At 47.5% G+C, this 16728-nt stretch overlaps 1 protein-coding gene across 1 annotated transcript in view; it reads right to left on the bottom strand.

Annotated features, from left to right (window-relative positions):
- Window positions 1–13193, bottom strand: part of LOC147113721 (hexokinase-1-like) — a 151033-nt gene extending 137840 nt beyond the window's left edge. Inside the window, exon 1 of the mRNA XM_085995041.1 lies at window positions 12781–13193. Within this exon, the coding sequence (XP_085851167.1) occupies window positions 12781–12843 (63 nt within the window). The 5' untranslated portion in view covers window positions 12844–13193. The remainder of the gene's footprint in view (window positions 1–12780) is intronic.
- Window positions 13194–16728: the final 3535 nt, after the last annotated feature.

Raw genomic sequence — 16728 nt, 5'->3', positions numbered from 1 at the left:
GGAACACAAGTGTTACAAATGTGGATCTGCCGTAGATACTTTCTTGGGTTCGGTGGCATAAGTCGCTCCCTTATGCGACCTGAGCATTTTACGATTCTGGGACTTGACTCACACTGCTCTGTATCTACTTGTACAATTGCACAGTCCAGGGGTGCAACAATAGTGTTCCCTTGTGATTCCAAATGGATATTCATGTTTTTCACCCACGTGCTTCTTCAATCTCTCTGAATACATACCTAGTGAACACTTGGGGTGAATTTTAACCTAAAAAAAACGGGTGTCTTGGGGGCGTGTGGGAAGTTAAAGTGTTAAAAATCTGAATGCAGACCTGAACCCACCTCCAACCCACCCACTTCCAACAACAACAACAACTTGTATTTATATAGCGCCTTTAACATAGAAACATAGAAGATAGGAGCAGGAGTAGGCCATTCGGCCCCTCGAGCCTGTTCCGCCATTTAATGAGATCATGGCTGATCATCCAAACTCAGTACCCTGCCCCTGCTTTCTCCCCATATCCCTTTAGCCTTAAGAAATATATCTAACTCCTTCTTGAATATATTTAATGAATTGGCCTCAACTGCCTTGTGTTCACCACTCTCTGGGTGAAGAAATTCCTCCTCATCTCAGTCCTAAATGGCTTACCCCTTATCCTTAGACTGTGACCCCTGGTTCTGGACTCCCCGCCATCGGAAACATCCTTCCTGCATCTAGTCTGTCTAGTCCTGTTAGAATTTTATAAGTTTCAATGAGATCCCCTCTCATTCTTCTAAACTCTAGCGAATATAAGCCTAATCGACCCAATCTCTCCTCATACGTCATTCCTGCCATCCCAGGTATCAGTCTGGTGAATCTTCGCTGCACTCCCTCCATGGCAAGAACATCCTTCCTCAGATAAGGCGACCAAAACTGCACACAACGTAGTAAAACATCCCAAGGCACTTCACAGGAATATTATAGGACAAAAAAATTTGACACCAAGCCACATAAGGATAAATTAGGGCAGGTGGCCAAAAGCTTGGTCAGAGAGGTAGGTTTTAAGGAGGGCCTTAAAAGGAGATAAGAGAGGTAGCGAGGCGGAGAGGTTTAGGCAGGGAATTCCAGAGCTTAGGGCCGAGGCAACAGAAGGCACAGCCACCAATGGTTGAATGTTTAGAATCAAGGATGCTCAAGAGGGCAGAATTAGAGGAGCGCAGTTATCTCGGGGGTGGGGGGGGGGGGGGGGCGTTGTGGGGCTGAAGGCGATTACAGAGATAGGAAGGGGCGAGGCCATGGAAGGATTTGAAAACAAGGATGAGAATTTTGAAATCGAGGCGCTGCTTAACCAGGAGCCAATGTAGGTCAGTGAGCACAGGGGAGATGGGTGAACGGGACTTGGTGCGAGTTAGGACAGGGGCAGCCGACTTTTGGATCACCTCAAGTTTATGTAGGGTGGAATGTGGGAGGCCAGCCAGGAGTGCGTTGGAATAGTCAAGTCTAGAGGTAACAAAGGTATGGATGAGGGTTCCAGCAGTGGATGAACTGAGGCAGGGGCGGAGACAGGCGATGTTACAGAGGTGGAAGTAGGCGGTCTTTGTTATGCTGTGGATATTTGGTCGGAAGCTCATTTCAGGGTCAAATATGACACCAAGGTTGCAAACAGTGTGGTTCAGCCTCAGGCAAATGTTCGGGAGAGGGATGGAGTCAGTGGCTAGGGAACGGAGTTTGTGGTGGGGACTGAAAACAATGGCTTCGATTTTCCCAATATTTAATTGGAGAAAATTTTTGCTCATCCAGAACTGTATGTCAGACAAGCAGTCTGACAATTTAGAGACCGTGGAGGGGTCAAGAGAAGTGGTGGTGAGGTAGAGCTGGGTGTAGTCAGCGTACATGTGTGTTTTCGGATAATGTCACCAAGGGGCAACATGTAGATGAGAAATAGGAGGGGGCCAAGGACAGATCCTTGGGGGACATCAGAGGTAACGATGTGGGAGCGGGAAGAGAAGCCGTTGCAGGTGATTTTCTGTGTACGATTAGATAGATAAGAATGGAATAAGGCGAGTGCAGTCCCACCCAGCTGGATGACGGTGGAGAGGCTTTGGAGAAGGATGGAGTGGTCAACCGTGTCAAAGGCTGCAGACAAGTCAAGAAGGACGAGGAGGGATAGTTCACCTTTGTCACAGTCACAAAGGATGTCAATTGTGACTTTGATGAGAGCCGTTTCGGTACTGTGGCAAAGAAACCTGATTGGAGGGATTCAAACATGGAATTGCGGTATTAATGGAGGCGGGACAGGGGGCGGGCAGCCAGTCTGCACCCAGGAGGTGGGTCGTCTATTTAAATATTGTAATGAGGCTGGAAGCCTCTGCTTTAACCACCATTTAGAATTTAACTTGCAGAAGAAAGACTTGCATTTCTATAGCGCCTTTCACGACCACCGGATGTCTCAAAGCATCCCCCCCAACCCCCCCAAACGAGGCTCCTGATCCCCCCTCATGCTCTCATGCTCCTCTGGCCGCTGATCTTTGCTGACATTCCGCCCCCCCACCACCTCTGCACCCCGGCCCCCGATCCATTTTGGGGCACAAACATCAGCTGGCCGCAAATTAGCGCAGCGACCACAAAATTCGTCTCCAGTGCCCCTGGCGGTGATTGGAGCACTAAATCAAGCGCTACACACTTCTCTTTGGGCGCTAACGTCGGGGAGCAGGACGCTACCTCAGAGCGCTACTCAAGCTCAGGCCTGACTTATATGTGACTCCAGACCCAAACCAATGTGGTTGACTCTAAACTGCCGTCTGAAATGGCCTAGCAAGCCACTCAGGTGTAACAAGCTGCTACGAAACAAAATAATAAAAATGAAACCGGACGGACCACCCGGCATCGACCTTGGTTACGGACATGGCAACGGCACACCCAGCCCAGTTGACCCTGCAAAGTCCTCCTCACCAACATCTGGGGACTTGTGCCAAAATTGGGAGAGCTGACCCACAGACTAGTCAAGCAACAGCCTGACATTGTCATACTCACAGAATCATACCTTTCAGCCAATGTCCCAAACTCCTCCATCACCATTCCTGGGTATGTCCTGTCCCACCGGCAGGACAGACCCACCAGGCACAGTGGTATACAGTCGGGAAGGAGAGGCCCTGTGAGTCCTCAACATTGACTCCGGACCCCATGAAGTCTCATGGCTTCAGGTCAAGCATGGGCAAGGAATCTCCTACTGATTACCACCTACCGCCCTCCCTCAGCTGATGAATGAGTACTCCGCCATGTTGAACACCACTTGGAAGAAGCACTGAGAGTAGCAAGGGCACAGAATGTACTCTGGGTGGGGGACTTCAACGTCCATCACCAAGAGTGGCTCGGTAGCACTACTACTGACCAAGCTGGCTGAGTCCTGAAGGACATAGCTGCCAGTCTGCGCCTGCGATAGGTGGTGAGAGAACCAACACGAGGGAAAAACCTACTTGACCTCGTCCTCACCAATCTACCTGTCGCAAATGCATCTGTCCATGATAGTATTGGTAGCAGTAACCACTGCACAGTCATTGTGGAGACGAACTCATGTCTTAACACAATGGAGGGTGTCCTCGGTGTGATGTGGCACTACTACCGTGCTAAATGGGATAGATTCAGAACAGATCTAGCAGCTGAAAACTGGGCATCCATGAGGTGCTGTGGGCCATCAGCAGCAGCAGAATTGTATTTCACCACAATCTGTAACCTCATGGCTCGGCATATCCCTCACTCTACCATTACCATCAAGCCAGGGGACCAACCCTGGTTCAATAAGGAGTGTAGAAGAGCATGCCAGGAGCAGCACCAGGCTTACCTAAAAATGAGGTGCCAACCTGGGGAAGCTGCAACACAGGACTACATGCATGCTAAAAAGCGGAAGCAGCATGCTATAGACAGGGCTAAGCGATCCCACAATCAATGGATCAGATCAAAGCTCTGCAGTCCTGCCACATCCAGTCGTGAATGGTGGTGGACCATTAAAAAACTAAAGGGAGGAGGGGGCTCCATGAATATCCCCATCCTCAATGACGGTGGAGCCCAGCACGTGAGTGCAAAAGACAAGGCTGAAGCGTTTGCAACCATCTTCAGCCAGAAGTACCGAATGGATGATCCATATCGGCCTCCTCCTGCAGTCCCCACCATCACAGAAGCCAGTCTTCAGCCAATTCAATTCACTCCACATGATATCAAGAAACAGCGGAGTGCACTGGATACAGCAAAGGCTATGGGCCCTGACAACATCCCGACTATCATGCTGAAGACTTGTGCTCCAGAAATAGCCGCGCCTCTAGCCAAGCTGTTCCAGTACAGCTGCAACACTGGCATCTATCCGACAATGTGCCCAGGTATGTCCTGTCCATAAAAAGCAGGAGAAATCCAATCCAGCCAATTACCGCCCCATCAGTCTACTCACAATCATCAGCAAAGTGATGGAAGGTGTCATCGACAGTGCTATCAAGCGGCACTTACTCACCAATAACCTGTTCACCAATGCTCAGTTTGGGTTCCGCCAAGACCACTCGGCTGCCGACCTCATTACAGCCTTGGTCCAAACATGGACAAAGGAGCTGAATTCCAGTGGTGAGGAGAGAGTGACTGGCCCTGACATCAAGGCAGCATTTGACCGAGTGTGGCATCAAGGAGCCCTAGTAAAACTGAAGTCAATGGGAATCAGGGGGAAAACTCTCCACTGGCTGGAGTAATACCTAGCACAAAGGAAGATAGTTGTGGTGATTGAAAGTCAATCATCACAGCCCCAGGACATCGCTGCAGGAGTTCCTCAGGACTGTGTCCTAGGCCCAACCATCTTCAGCTGCTTCATCAATGACTTTCCCTCCAACATAAGGTCAGAAATGGGGATGTTCGCTGGTGACTGCACAGTGTTCAGTGCCATTCACAACTCCTCAGATAATGAAGCAGTCCATGCCCGCATGCAACAAGACCTGGACGACGTTCAGGCTTGGGCTGATAAGTGGCAGGTAACATTCGCACCATAGAAGTGTCAGGCAATGACTATCTCCAACAAGCGAGAGTCTAAACACCACCCCTTGACATTCAATGGCATTACCATCACCGAATCCCCCACCATCAACATCCTGGGGGTCACTAGTGACCAGAAACTTAACTGGACCAGCCACATAAATACTGTGGCAACAAGAGCAGGTCAGAGGCTAGGTATTCTGCTGCGAGTGTCTCACCTCCCGACTCCCCAAAGCCTTTCTACCATCCACAAGCCACAAGTAAGGAGTGTGATGGAATACTCTCCACTTGCCTGGATGAGTGCAGCTCCAACAACACTCAAGAAGCTCAACACCATCCAGGACAAAGCAGCCCGTTTGATTGGCACCCCCTCTACCACCTTAAACATCCACTCCCTCCACCACCGGCGTACCGTGGCTGCAGTGTGTACCATCTACAAGATGCACTGCAGCATCTCACCAAGGCTTCTTTGGCAGCACCTCACAAACCTGCGACCTCTTCCACCTAGAAAGACAAGGGCAGCAGGCGCAAGGGAACACCACCACCTCCAAGTTTTCCTCCAAGTCACACATCATTCTGACTTAGAAGTATATCGCCGATTCTTCATCGTCGCTGGGTCAAAATCCTGGAACTCCCTACCTAACAGCACTGTTGGAGTACCTTCACCACACGGACTACAGTGGTTCAAGAAGGCGGCTCACCACCACCTTCTCAAGGACAATTAGGGATGTGCAATAAATGCTGGTCTTGCCAGTGATGCCCACATCCCATAAAAACAAATTAAAAATTTTTTTTTTTTTTTTTTTTAAATGCTGCACAGCCTCACCCTGATCATTGCTGCTTTTGACCTTTCTTCAACCAGGAATATCATGGCTGCTCAGAGACTCAGGGAGAGAGCTCACCAGTTCAGTGACCAGGCATTGGAGGCTCTAGTTGTGCCTGTGGAACGCCGACGGGCAGTGCTGTTCCCAGACACTGGCAGGAGGCCATTACCCCGGGAGTTCACAAGGATGTGAAGGGAGGTGGCACATTACATCTCTTCCAGAAACCTAGTCCAAAGGACTCACATCCAGTGCCGCAAGAAGTTCAACGACCTCACTCGAGTGGTCAGGGTGAGTAGATGCTTGAAATACCTCTACATCCCACCATCTCAACCTCACTCTGTGCATAGACGGCATAAACTGCCAAATCCCCAACACTTAACCATTCTATTAAAAGTCACATCTACATCCACTGCCTGCGACTCCCGAGGGCTACGCATCGAATATCGAATGCTGGGGCCATGCGGTCACTGGAGGGGAGCAGAGGAATTGGCTCTGATGTGGGTGAAGTTCCGGGACCCAGCGGGCTGCAGCAACGCCATGGGGGAAGGGAAGCTTGGAGGCCATCTTCCCGGAGGGTGAGTGCGCACACGAGTTCTGCTGCACAGGACTCTAATGTGGACCTCGATATCACGGTGATGAATACTCAGGCTATGAGCAACCATACGGAGTTCATGGGTGCAATGGCAAGAGTGCCCGAGAGCATGGATGCACTAGCTAGGGGTGTGGAGGAGTCTGCCGCCAGCACAGCTGTCATCTGTGCGCAAACCCTCGAGCCCATCCTTGCCTCATTGCAGAGGATGGCTGACTTGCAGGGAGACCGTGGGAACCCAGACCCTATGCCGCGTGCAAAGGGTGAGGTGGCAGGATCTATTGCAGCACAGGCCAAGGCAACGCAACAGCTTAGTGCTGGAATCGAGTCATTGGTTGGTGCCATCCAGTCTCAGACTGTTCTGATGCAGTCGTAGATTGATGTCACACAAGCATTGACTGCTGCCATCGTCGTTGGGTCGCCCACAGTCCACTGGGGATCCGACGGTGCCGCAGCAGGCCAGCAATCTGTGCTCGAGCAGATTGCTCCAGATGCTGAGGTTCTGCCCCGGGGGAGTGGCAGTGTGTTGGTCGAGCAGGAAGGTGCTGTCCTCTCTCAGGATGACAGCATTCCTGCTGCCACCACGGCCACTCTGCCACTGCACTTGCCACAGCCTGTAACCCAGCCAACCCAGACTGCTGCCGCCCATGCAGAGTTGGTGTGGTCTGCAGCTAGGCCCTCCAGGCCCAGAGCTGGTCGAGGGCGTCCTTCAAGGCCATCTGCAGTCTCTGGATCCAACATTCAGCAGCCTTCCACCAGCCTTGCTGCAGCCACTGGGGCCACAATACAGAGGAGCAGTAGAGTTGGGAGAGCAGAAGTGCGAAGGGGAGGGAGATCATTGAGGAAGGCCCACTAACTAAAATTTTTAGACCAAATGGGGGGAGTGTTTACACCAAAGCTGGATGTGTTTATAAATATATTGTTCACTTTGTTAAGAATTATTTCGATGTGCTAAGAACCAGTTCTGTTTGTTAATGAATTGTTGTGTTTGTTTGTTATTGGCTGCGCTTAATAAGACACAGTTGTTCAGAATTTTAAAAAAATGTATTCCAACGTTACAAATTTCCTCATAGTTCTCATTGGAACTTTGGCCAGTCATAGGGGCTACGGTCTGGCTGTAATGATGTTTAACCTAAATGCCATCTGCTCTCTCATTCATCGGAAGCGCTGTGTAATGAGGCGTTCACGAACGGCTCTTGCAGAAGCAACATTGAGCACCTCCCACCCATGTTGTTGCTGCTCCTCCTCCGCCCCCGGAGGCGCTAACCAACTGAATTTTTCCCCCTAAGAGAAATATTCTATTGGCTAAATTCATAGGAACAGGAGTAGACCATTCAGCCCCACGAGTCTGTTGTGCCATTCAATTTGATCATGGCTGATCTGTATTTTAACTCCATTTAGTGGTTAGCTCTAATTTTAAGATTATGGCCCCCCCCACTACAGCTTCTCATTTTAAACACCTCGATTAGATCACCCCTCAACCTTCCAAACTCAAGGGAATACAAGCCTAGTCTATGCAAGTCATCCTCATAATTTAACCTCTGGTACCATTCTGGTGCAAATGCCTCGCCAACACCCAGAAACAGCGAGCGTAACAGGGAAATGCAGTGGAAAGTGTGCCCGACCGCCATTTTAACCACCTGCCCACCCCGTTCCCACCAGCCAGGCAGAGTTCCACCACCAGGACAGCCTGAGTGCGCTCCGCTTCTTCCTTGAACAGAGGCCCAACCAGTCCCCATCCACCACCACCCTCCTCCGCCTGGCTGAACTTGTTCTCACATTGAACAACTTCTCCTTTGACTCCACTCACTTCCTCCAAATTAAAGGTGTTGCTATGGGAACCCGCAAGGGCCCTAGCTCTGCCTGCCTGTTCATGGGATATGTGGAACATTCTTTGTTCCAGTCCTACTCAGGTCCCCTCCCTCACCTCTTTTTCCGGTACATCGATGATTGTATCGGTGCCGTTTCCTGCTCTCGCCCTGAACTAGATAAGTTCATTCACTTTACTTCCAATTTCCACCCTTCTCTCACCTTCACATGGTCCATCTTCGACTCTTCCCTTCCCTTCCTTGACTTCTCCGTCTCCATTTCTGGTGATCGGCTTTTGACAAACATCCACTACCAGCCCACTGGCTCCCACAGCTACCTGGACTACACTTCCTCCCACCCCACTTCCTGTAAGGACTCTATTCCATTCTCCCAGTTTCTCCGTCTCCACCGCGTCTGTTCTGACGATGCCACCTTCCATACCAGTGCTTCCGACGTGTCTTCCTTTTTCCTCAACCGAGGAGTCCCCTCTACTGTGGTTGACACGGCCCTTGACTGTGTCCGTTCCATTTCCCGTACTTCTGCTCTCACCCCTGCCCCTCCCTCCCAGAGCCACGATAGGGTTCCCCTTGTCCTCACCTTTCACCCCACCAGCCTCCACATTTAACACATCATCCTCCGCCATTTCCGCCACCTCCAACGTGATCCCACCACCAAACACATCTTCCCCTCACCTCCTCTTTCAGCATTCCGAAGGGACCACTCCCTCCGCGACACCCTGGTCCACTCCTCAATCACCCCTAACAGCCCTTCTCCTTTACCTGGCACCTTCCCGTGCAAGCGCAGGAGATGCAACACATGACCTTTTACCTCCTCCCTTCCCACTGTCCAGGGCCCCAAACACCCATTCCAGGTGAAACAGCGATTTACTTGTACTTCTTGCAATTTAATATACTGTATTTGCTGCTCACGATGCGGTCTCCTCTACATTGGGGAGACCAAATGCAGATTGGGCGACCGCTTTGCGGAACACCTCCGTTCAGTCCGTAAGGGTGACCCTGAGCTTCCGGTCGCCTGTCACTTTAATTCTCTGCGTCACTACCACTCTGATCTCTCTGTCCTCGGCCTATTACATTGTTCCAATGAAGCTCAGCGTAAGCTCGAGGAACAGCACCTCATCTTTCGATTAGGCACTTTACAGCCTTCCGGACTCAACATAGAGTTCAACAATTTCAGATAATAATCCCTGCCCCCATTTTTCATGCTGTATGATTTTTGCCATTCCCATTTGCAACATTTAATCTTTCCTGCCTCTTACAAAAGTACAGTATGTTCTTTCAATTCCTTCCTCCCCTCCTAAACTCCCCCCCCCCCCAATCTCTGCACCTGCTTAATTAATATCGGTTATATCTCCAGCTTTTTCTAGTTCTGATGAAGGGTCCCAGACCTGAAAATTTAACTCTGTTTCTCTCTCCACGGATGCTCCTGGCCTGCTGAGTATTTCCAGCATATTATTGTTATTTCAGAGTTAAAATCAGGCCGCTTTCAACAAAACTTCCACCAAACAAGATTTGCACAGGTATTGATTGTGCTCCTCAGAGTAAAGGGGCCCAGTCCAAGATATGAATGAAATACTCCACACGTTTGCAATGTCCAGATCTACAGCTCTCCACACAAACAGCACTTTTTCTCAGTGACTGAGGGCAATCACTCCATACTGCAGATTTCATTGTTACAATTAGTGTGAGACTGGAGAGGGGGGAAACACAGCAAGGGCTCCTACTTTAGTGACTGCTGGAAAGTCAGCATGTGTGGATATCACTGAGGTCAGGCTTGGCTGTGAAGTAAGTACCCCACAGTTGAATAACCGCATGACCCTCACCAGCTAGGCTCGCTCATTTTGTTTAAATACTTGGAGAAGGTAACAAAGTTCTGTTGACGTGGTGGGAGGCATATAGTGAACACCAGATGGCTGTGATGGCCCAGTTGAATAGTGTGCCAACACTCAATGTCTAGGCTCATAAATGATGAATGGTCACTTATGTGAGGTTGCAGAAGGTACCTGGTGCTCATGGAATCCTAAACAATCAAGTTAGGGGGAGACAGAAAATTGGCAAAAGAACAGGAAAAAATTGATTTGAGAAACTGGGATAGAGAGCTGGGCGGGGGGTGGGGCTCCACAGCCAATGCCACTCTTAACTGGCGACTCAGTTAGTAGCACTCTTGCCTCTGGGTCAGAAGGTTGTGGGTCTGGTTCCATTCAGGAATTTTTAACTCATTATTTAGCCTGCCACTCCAGTACAGTACTGAAGCAGCATTGTATTATCAGAGGTGGCAGCCTTCCGAGGATATATTAAACCAAGGCTGCCCATTCTGCTGGTTAACGTGCTTCCCGCATCCCAACTTGCACCAAGTCCCGTTCACCCGTCACCCCTGTGCTTGCTGACCTACATTGGCACCCAGACTGGCAATGCCACGATTATAAAACTCTCATCCACATTTTAAAATCCCTCAATGGTTTCATCCCTCCCTAACTGTGTAACATCCTCCAGCCCCACAACCTTCTGAGGTCTCTGTGCTCCTCCAGTTCTGGCCTCTTGCACAGCCTCGATTTTAATCACTCCACCATTGGTGGCCATGCCTTCACATGCCAAGACCCTAAAGTTCTGGAATTCCCTCCCTAAACCTCTCTGCCTCTCTACCACGCTTTCCTCCTTTAAGACGCTCCTTAAAACCTACCTCTTTGACCACCTGTCCCAGTGTCTCCTTATGTGGCTCGGTGTCAAATTTTGTTTCAGAATGCTCCTGTGTAGTGCCTTGAGACGCTTTACTACGTTAAAGGCACGAGATAAATACAAGTTGTTTATTTAAAGATTCCACACTACTATTCAAAGAATAGTAGGAGTCCCTCCTGGTGTCCTGGCCAGCATTCCCCACTCAACCAACACCACCAAGAACAGAGGACCTGATCATTCATTTCATTGCACAGGATCATGTTGTGCCATTTTTGCATTCTTTTTGTACAATTTTTGATTAAAAAAACAATGATTGAAAGCTTGATAGTTTAAATCAATTATTGGCAGAGATGGTTAAAAAAAAACTGAAAAAGAAAACACATTTAAAGAACAGACAGAACTGCACAAATAGCCAGTGTGCTAAAATGTCGTGTATCGGGAACACAGCACTATCTCTGGATGAGCTCAGACGCAAACGGGGAGGTTAAAGTTCAAGCAGCTGACTGGGTTTCCTGCACGTTTGGCCACTTATTGTGCCAGAGTCTCAGAAAGCTGTAGCAGCCTGCTATTTATACAGGAGAATGTGGAGATGTGAAGAAATGCTGCTTGAGGCTAAGTCAAATCAACGGTTTTGGTTAATTGGACTGAGCGAACAAATGTGATCGCAATTCTACTGCTTAAAAGGATAGTAGTAGTGGGGAATTTTCTTTCTCCATTTTGTGAACTGCTTTATTAAACTAAGCAATAGCACCATTTTGCACTGTAGATGAAAAGTATAAAAAATAGTCTGATTTGGAAACATTTTAGTATAACCTGTGGGCTACAGGGCAGTGGAAAAGTGGGTTTATTCATCTGTTATTTTTCATAGAATGACGTATGTAAAATACTTTTTTTTAAACTGCTAGGCCTGAAGGATAGAGGGGGGTGAAATGACCTAGCTGAAAGACAATTGACAGCAAGATCCTGCATAGAGGTCATCATTTGTTAAAAAGGAGCAGGGCAAAACAGTACAAAATATTTCTGAAAATACAGGAACCTTTTCCATAAATGTCTCTTGTTCCAACAGTTGGTTTACAGACAACCTTATGTTACTGTTTTGCAACACTCCCTGTTATATTTTAGTTGTAGACACTTGGTTAAGGCAATTCTTGATTAAACAATTAGAAGTATTTCACACCCAGTTTCCACATTTTATACTAAAGAACATAATTACTTAAAATGATATACAATATACTGCATGCCAGGGAAAATCACCACTGCATTGATGACTATATTGTAACATTAATATCAGATTATTTAATAATTCATTAATAACCATGCTCACTGGCATGTCCAGTACTGAAATAATTGTTGTTCCTTTAAAGATTTTTAAACAGGCCCGTGTCCAGGGCACTTATAAAAATTAAGAAAGGAGAGATGGGGAAAGCCAACAGAAAAAAAAAATCTGAAGATTTTAAACTTCAAAAAATGATGACATTACACACATTATCCTTGATTACCATCAGTCCCCAAATTAAATAAAGCAAAACAAAACATCCACAGTATATAACAAATATAAAACAGCACTCCCTGTATAGTGTGAATGACACCACCATACTGGTTTCAAGGGCACTGCAGTGAGAGATTAAGGAAGCCATTACAAATCCTTTATTATATTTATAGATCAGACTACACAGGTACCGTATATAAATATAATACTGGAGCTCCATTTTGCAGAGCAGATATTCCTGCTTAGCTCTTTGTACCTTGTCTCAATTGTTTCCTACTAATGTTTCATTTGAATTAAATAGATCTCATTGCCCAAATTGATTAAATGCAAAAAAAGCACCAACTATATATTTAACACAGTAACAATAAACCACATGTGAACAAGGAGGCTCACCTTTTTGACTTGATCAGCCTTTAATTCTGTGAAGAAATAGGCCAAAACCTGTGCAGCTATCATCCTGCCTGGGATTCAGGAAACAATTCACACACAGGAGCTTCGAAGAGGGTGCTGGCTGCAACTACAGCAAGTCCTGTGTAGCTTTGTGTAAGTATACAATCCTTCTGACCTCTGCTGAAGTGAGTGTGCTCTGTTCTCTTTTCAGACAAATGATTCTAAAATCCTAGTCATGAGGGCTTTTCCTCTTGTGCAAGTTGAGAGTTGCAGTAGCCTTTTCGGTATAGTATGGCAACGGACTAGACCAACCCACTTCCTGTGTTGTAATCGGCTTACTGAAAGAGCCTTTGCTGCATAAGGAAAGAAACAGAACTCTTGAGATCTGACTGGCTGCACCCACCTTCTCCACACAGGAAGCTGTGTGGGGAGTCCTATATGTAACTGCTGCATCATAGCACGCTCCTCACGTCTTAAAAATCAATGCCTTGACATCTAGCTCCTGTGGCAAGAGATGCAGAGGTCATTTATTCAATTTAATCGTGTTCTTTGAATTATAACCGTCAAATTAACCTAACAAATGTCATTAAACATGATGGTAGTTCTTTCTAAGTGTCTGACGCATACTTAGAATAAAAGGACCTCTCATCATAAATAATTTAGCATAATTTATTTTTTCTCTCCCTCTATCCCATCCTACTGAACCGTACAGTCTACAATTCTGGGGAGGATGTTTTATGATTTTACTGTGCACCTATGATTCAAGATATTATTACATAGAAACATAGAAACATAGAGATAGGAACAGGAGTAGGCCATTCGGCCCTTCGAGCCTGCTCCGCCATTCAATGAGATCATGGCTGATCTTCATCTGAGATCTTAGCTGATCTTACCAGTTCAGTACCCCGTCCCCGCCTTTTCTCCGTAACCCTTAATCCCCTTAGCCTTCAGAAATATATCCAATTCTCTCTTGAAAATATTTATTGAATTAGCCTTCACAGCCCTCTGTGGCAGGGAATTCCACAGGCTCACCACTCTTTGAGTGAAGAAATTCTTCCTCATCTCTGTTTTAAATGATTTGCCTGCTATTTTTAGACTGTGGCCCCTGGTTCTGTGCTCCCCTGCCATTGGAAACATTCTCTCTGAATTCAGCCTGTCCAGGCCTGCCATAATTTTATATGTTTCGATGAGATCCCCTCTCAATCTTCTAAACTCCAGTGAGTACAAGCCCAAACTATTCAATCTCTCCTCGTAGGTCATTCCCGCCATTCCAGGTATCAGCCTGGTGAATCGCCGCTGCACTCTTTCCATGGCAAGAACATCCTTCCGCAGATGGGGCGACCAAAACTGTACACAATACTCCAGATGCGGTCTCACCAGCACCTTGTACAGCTGTAGTAAGGTATCCCTATTCCTATACTCGAACCCCCTTGATATGAAGGCCAACATACCATTTGCCTTCTTAATCGCCTGTTGCACCTGCATGCTCTCCTTCAGTGACTGGTGCACAAGAACACCCAGGTCCCTCTGCACTTCCCCATCTCCCAATCTATTGCCATTTAGATAATAATCTACCCTCCTGTTTTTACCCCCAAAGTGGATAACCTCGCATTTATCCACATTATAGTGCATCTGCCACGTATCCGCCCATTCCCCCAACCTGTCCACTTTATATTGCAGTACATATTTGAGATCGCAGTGTAAAGCAAGTTATCTGCAATGTAAACTGCTTCAGACTAACTACTAGCACACTGCCATAAGCTGCACAATGTAACGTGAGCACGTCCCAGGTCTTGATTCGTCGTCCTGTGACCAGTCAGTCATGACTCCTGTCGTGGCTCTCACCGTTTGTCTCCTTTCCCCTCCCCCTTCGCCCATGGCCCTCAGAATGTTGCACTAAGGAGACACACAGTGGCAATAGCTTTTTACTCTGTCATGCTGCCATCTTAATACTCGACCTTGCAGTCAGAAACTGTAATGTATCAAATTAGTCCAAATACCAGCAGTGGCATTGTTAAAGCTATCCAAATTTAAAGTAGACATTTCCAAATATTAACAACATAATACTTGACTCATCAGGTAAAGAAATTAAACATTTATGCCTCCCTACAACACAACGTCAAGCAATGATCGCTGACAAATTACCATAGCAACCCCTATCCAATCATTCCACAAAAAAAGGTCAGAGGATGCAAGGTGTCTTGTTTTGCACACTTTGTACAAAAATAATAAATTGCAGGACAACGGAGTATTACAGTTTAAACTATTTTAATGAAGCATCAGGTCTGATCTGACTCACAGCAGTACAGCACAATGTGGACAAGATGGAGTCAGGACCCTGGGTCCTTCAAAACAATAGCAGTCCTTACAGGTGCCTGCAGGCCAATGACAATTCAGCATGTGATCACATGTGAATATAATAGGTATTCCTTACAGATGCCTGCGGGCCAATGATAAATCAATATGCAAACGTTACATCCCCTTTTAAAAGAAAAATGTTATGCATTACTTTTGAACCTTTCTTCTACATAATGTTTGTAATGTATATACCGTTAAGGGGGGAACTATCTTTTACAGCTCATGTATACTGCAGTACCGGCAGTGACCACACCTGTATATAGCCCTGAGTAGTAATCTGTACAGATCAGTTCCAGTGTGAGCCACGTTGAGTAAACACCTGTTGTACCGTTCTCCTGCAGTCTGTGTCTTATTATACACGGACACAACATTGGCGACAAGGCAAGTTCGAACCTACCTGCAACTCTGCATCACCTCCCGGGGATTCATTCCTGGAGATCAGTGGATTGGAGGTCAAGGCCAGAGACTCGGGCGTCGACCACGGGCAACCGCCAGTCATCCAGCAGAGACTCGAGAATTGCGGGGGAGGCTGTCGAGAGCCAGGCTTGGCTTTTGTAATGTAATGTAATTTTCCAAAGGCGGAAGTCACACCCCCATCCACATCAATGGGGCGGAGGTGGAAAGGGTGGCCAGCTTTAAGTTCCTCGGAGTCCACATCACGGAAGACCTCTCCCGGTCCCTCAACACCTCCTCTCTGGTGAAGAAGGCCCAGCAGCGCCTATATTTCTTGAGGAGGCTGAAGGGATGTAATCTGTCACCCCTGATCCTCTCTAACTTCTACCGCTGCACTATAGAGAGCATCCTGACAAACTGTATCACGGTATGGTACGGCAGCTGTAGCTCCCATGACCGGAAAGCCCTGCAGCGGGTAGTCAAAACTGCCCAACGCATTACCGGCACCCGGCTACCGACCATAGAACATATATATCAGAAACGCTGCCTACGGAGGGCACGGTCCATCATCAAAGACCCTACCCACCCCAGCCACAGTCTGTTCGCCCTCCTACCATCTGGAAGACGCTACAGATGCATTCGCACCCGTACGACCAGATTTAGGAACAGCTTCTTTCCCAGGGCTGTCATCCTACTGAACTCCACAAATAAACACTAAAGCCTGCACATCTGCCGATGCACTTTATTATGGTCATATTTATGCTAATATATATGTACAAATGTATGTTGAAATGTTTAAGTGTCCTAATCCAAATTGTACACTCTCGGGAGCCGCAAGCCTACATTTCGTTGTACTGCACTTGTGCACTAACAATGACAATAAAAGTTGATTTGATTTGATGTACCTTTAAGGGGGAACTACTTTGTACAGCTCATGTATACTGTAGTACCGGCAGTGACCACACCTGTATATAATGCTGAGTAGTGATCTGTACAGATCAGTTGCAGTTTGAACCACGTTGAGTAAACACCTGTTGTACTGTTCTCCGCAGTCCGTTTCTTATTATACACGGACGTAACATTGGCGACAAGGCAGGTTCGAACCTACCTGCAACTCTGCATCACCTCCCGGGGATTCATTCCTGGAGATCAGTGGATTGGAGGTCAAGGCCAGAGACTCGGGCGTCGACCACGGGCAAC

The sequence above is a fragment of the Somniosus microcephalus genome, chromosome 8 (assembly GCF_052327205.1).
Source record: "Somniosus microcephalus isolate GS21.2 chromosome 8, FLI_Smic_1.0, whole genome shotgun sequence".
Taxonomy (NCBI): domain Eukaryota; kingdom Metazoa; phylum Chordata; class Chondrichthyes; order Squaliformes; family Somniosidae; genus Somniosus; species Somniosus microcephalus.
The sequence above is the reverse complement of the archived record's forward strand: the minus strand, read 5'-3'. Positions and strand labels throughout refer to the sequence as shown.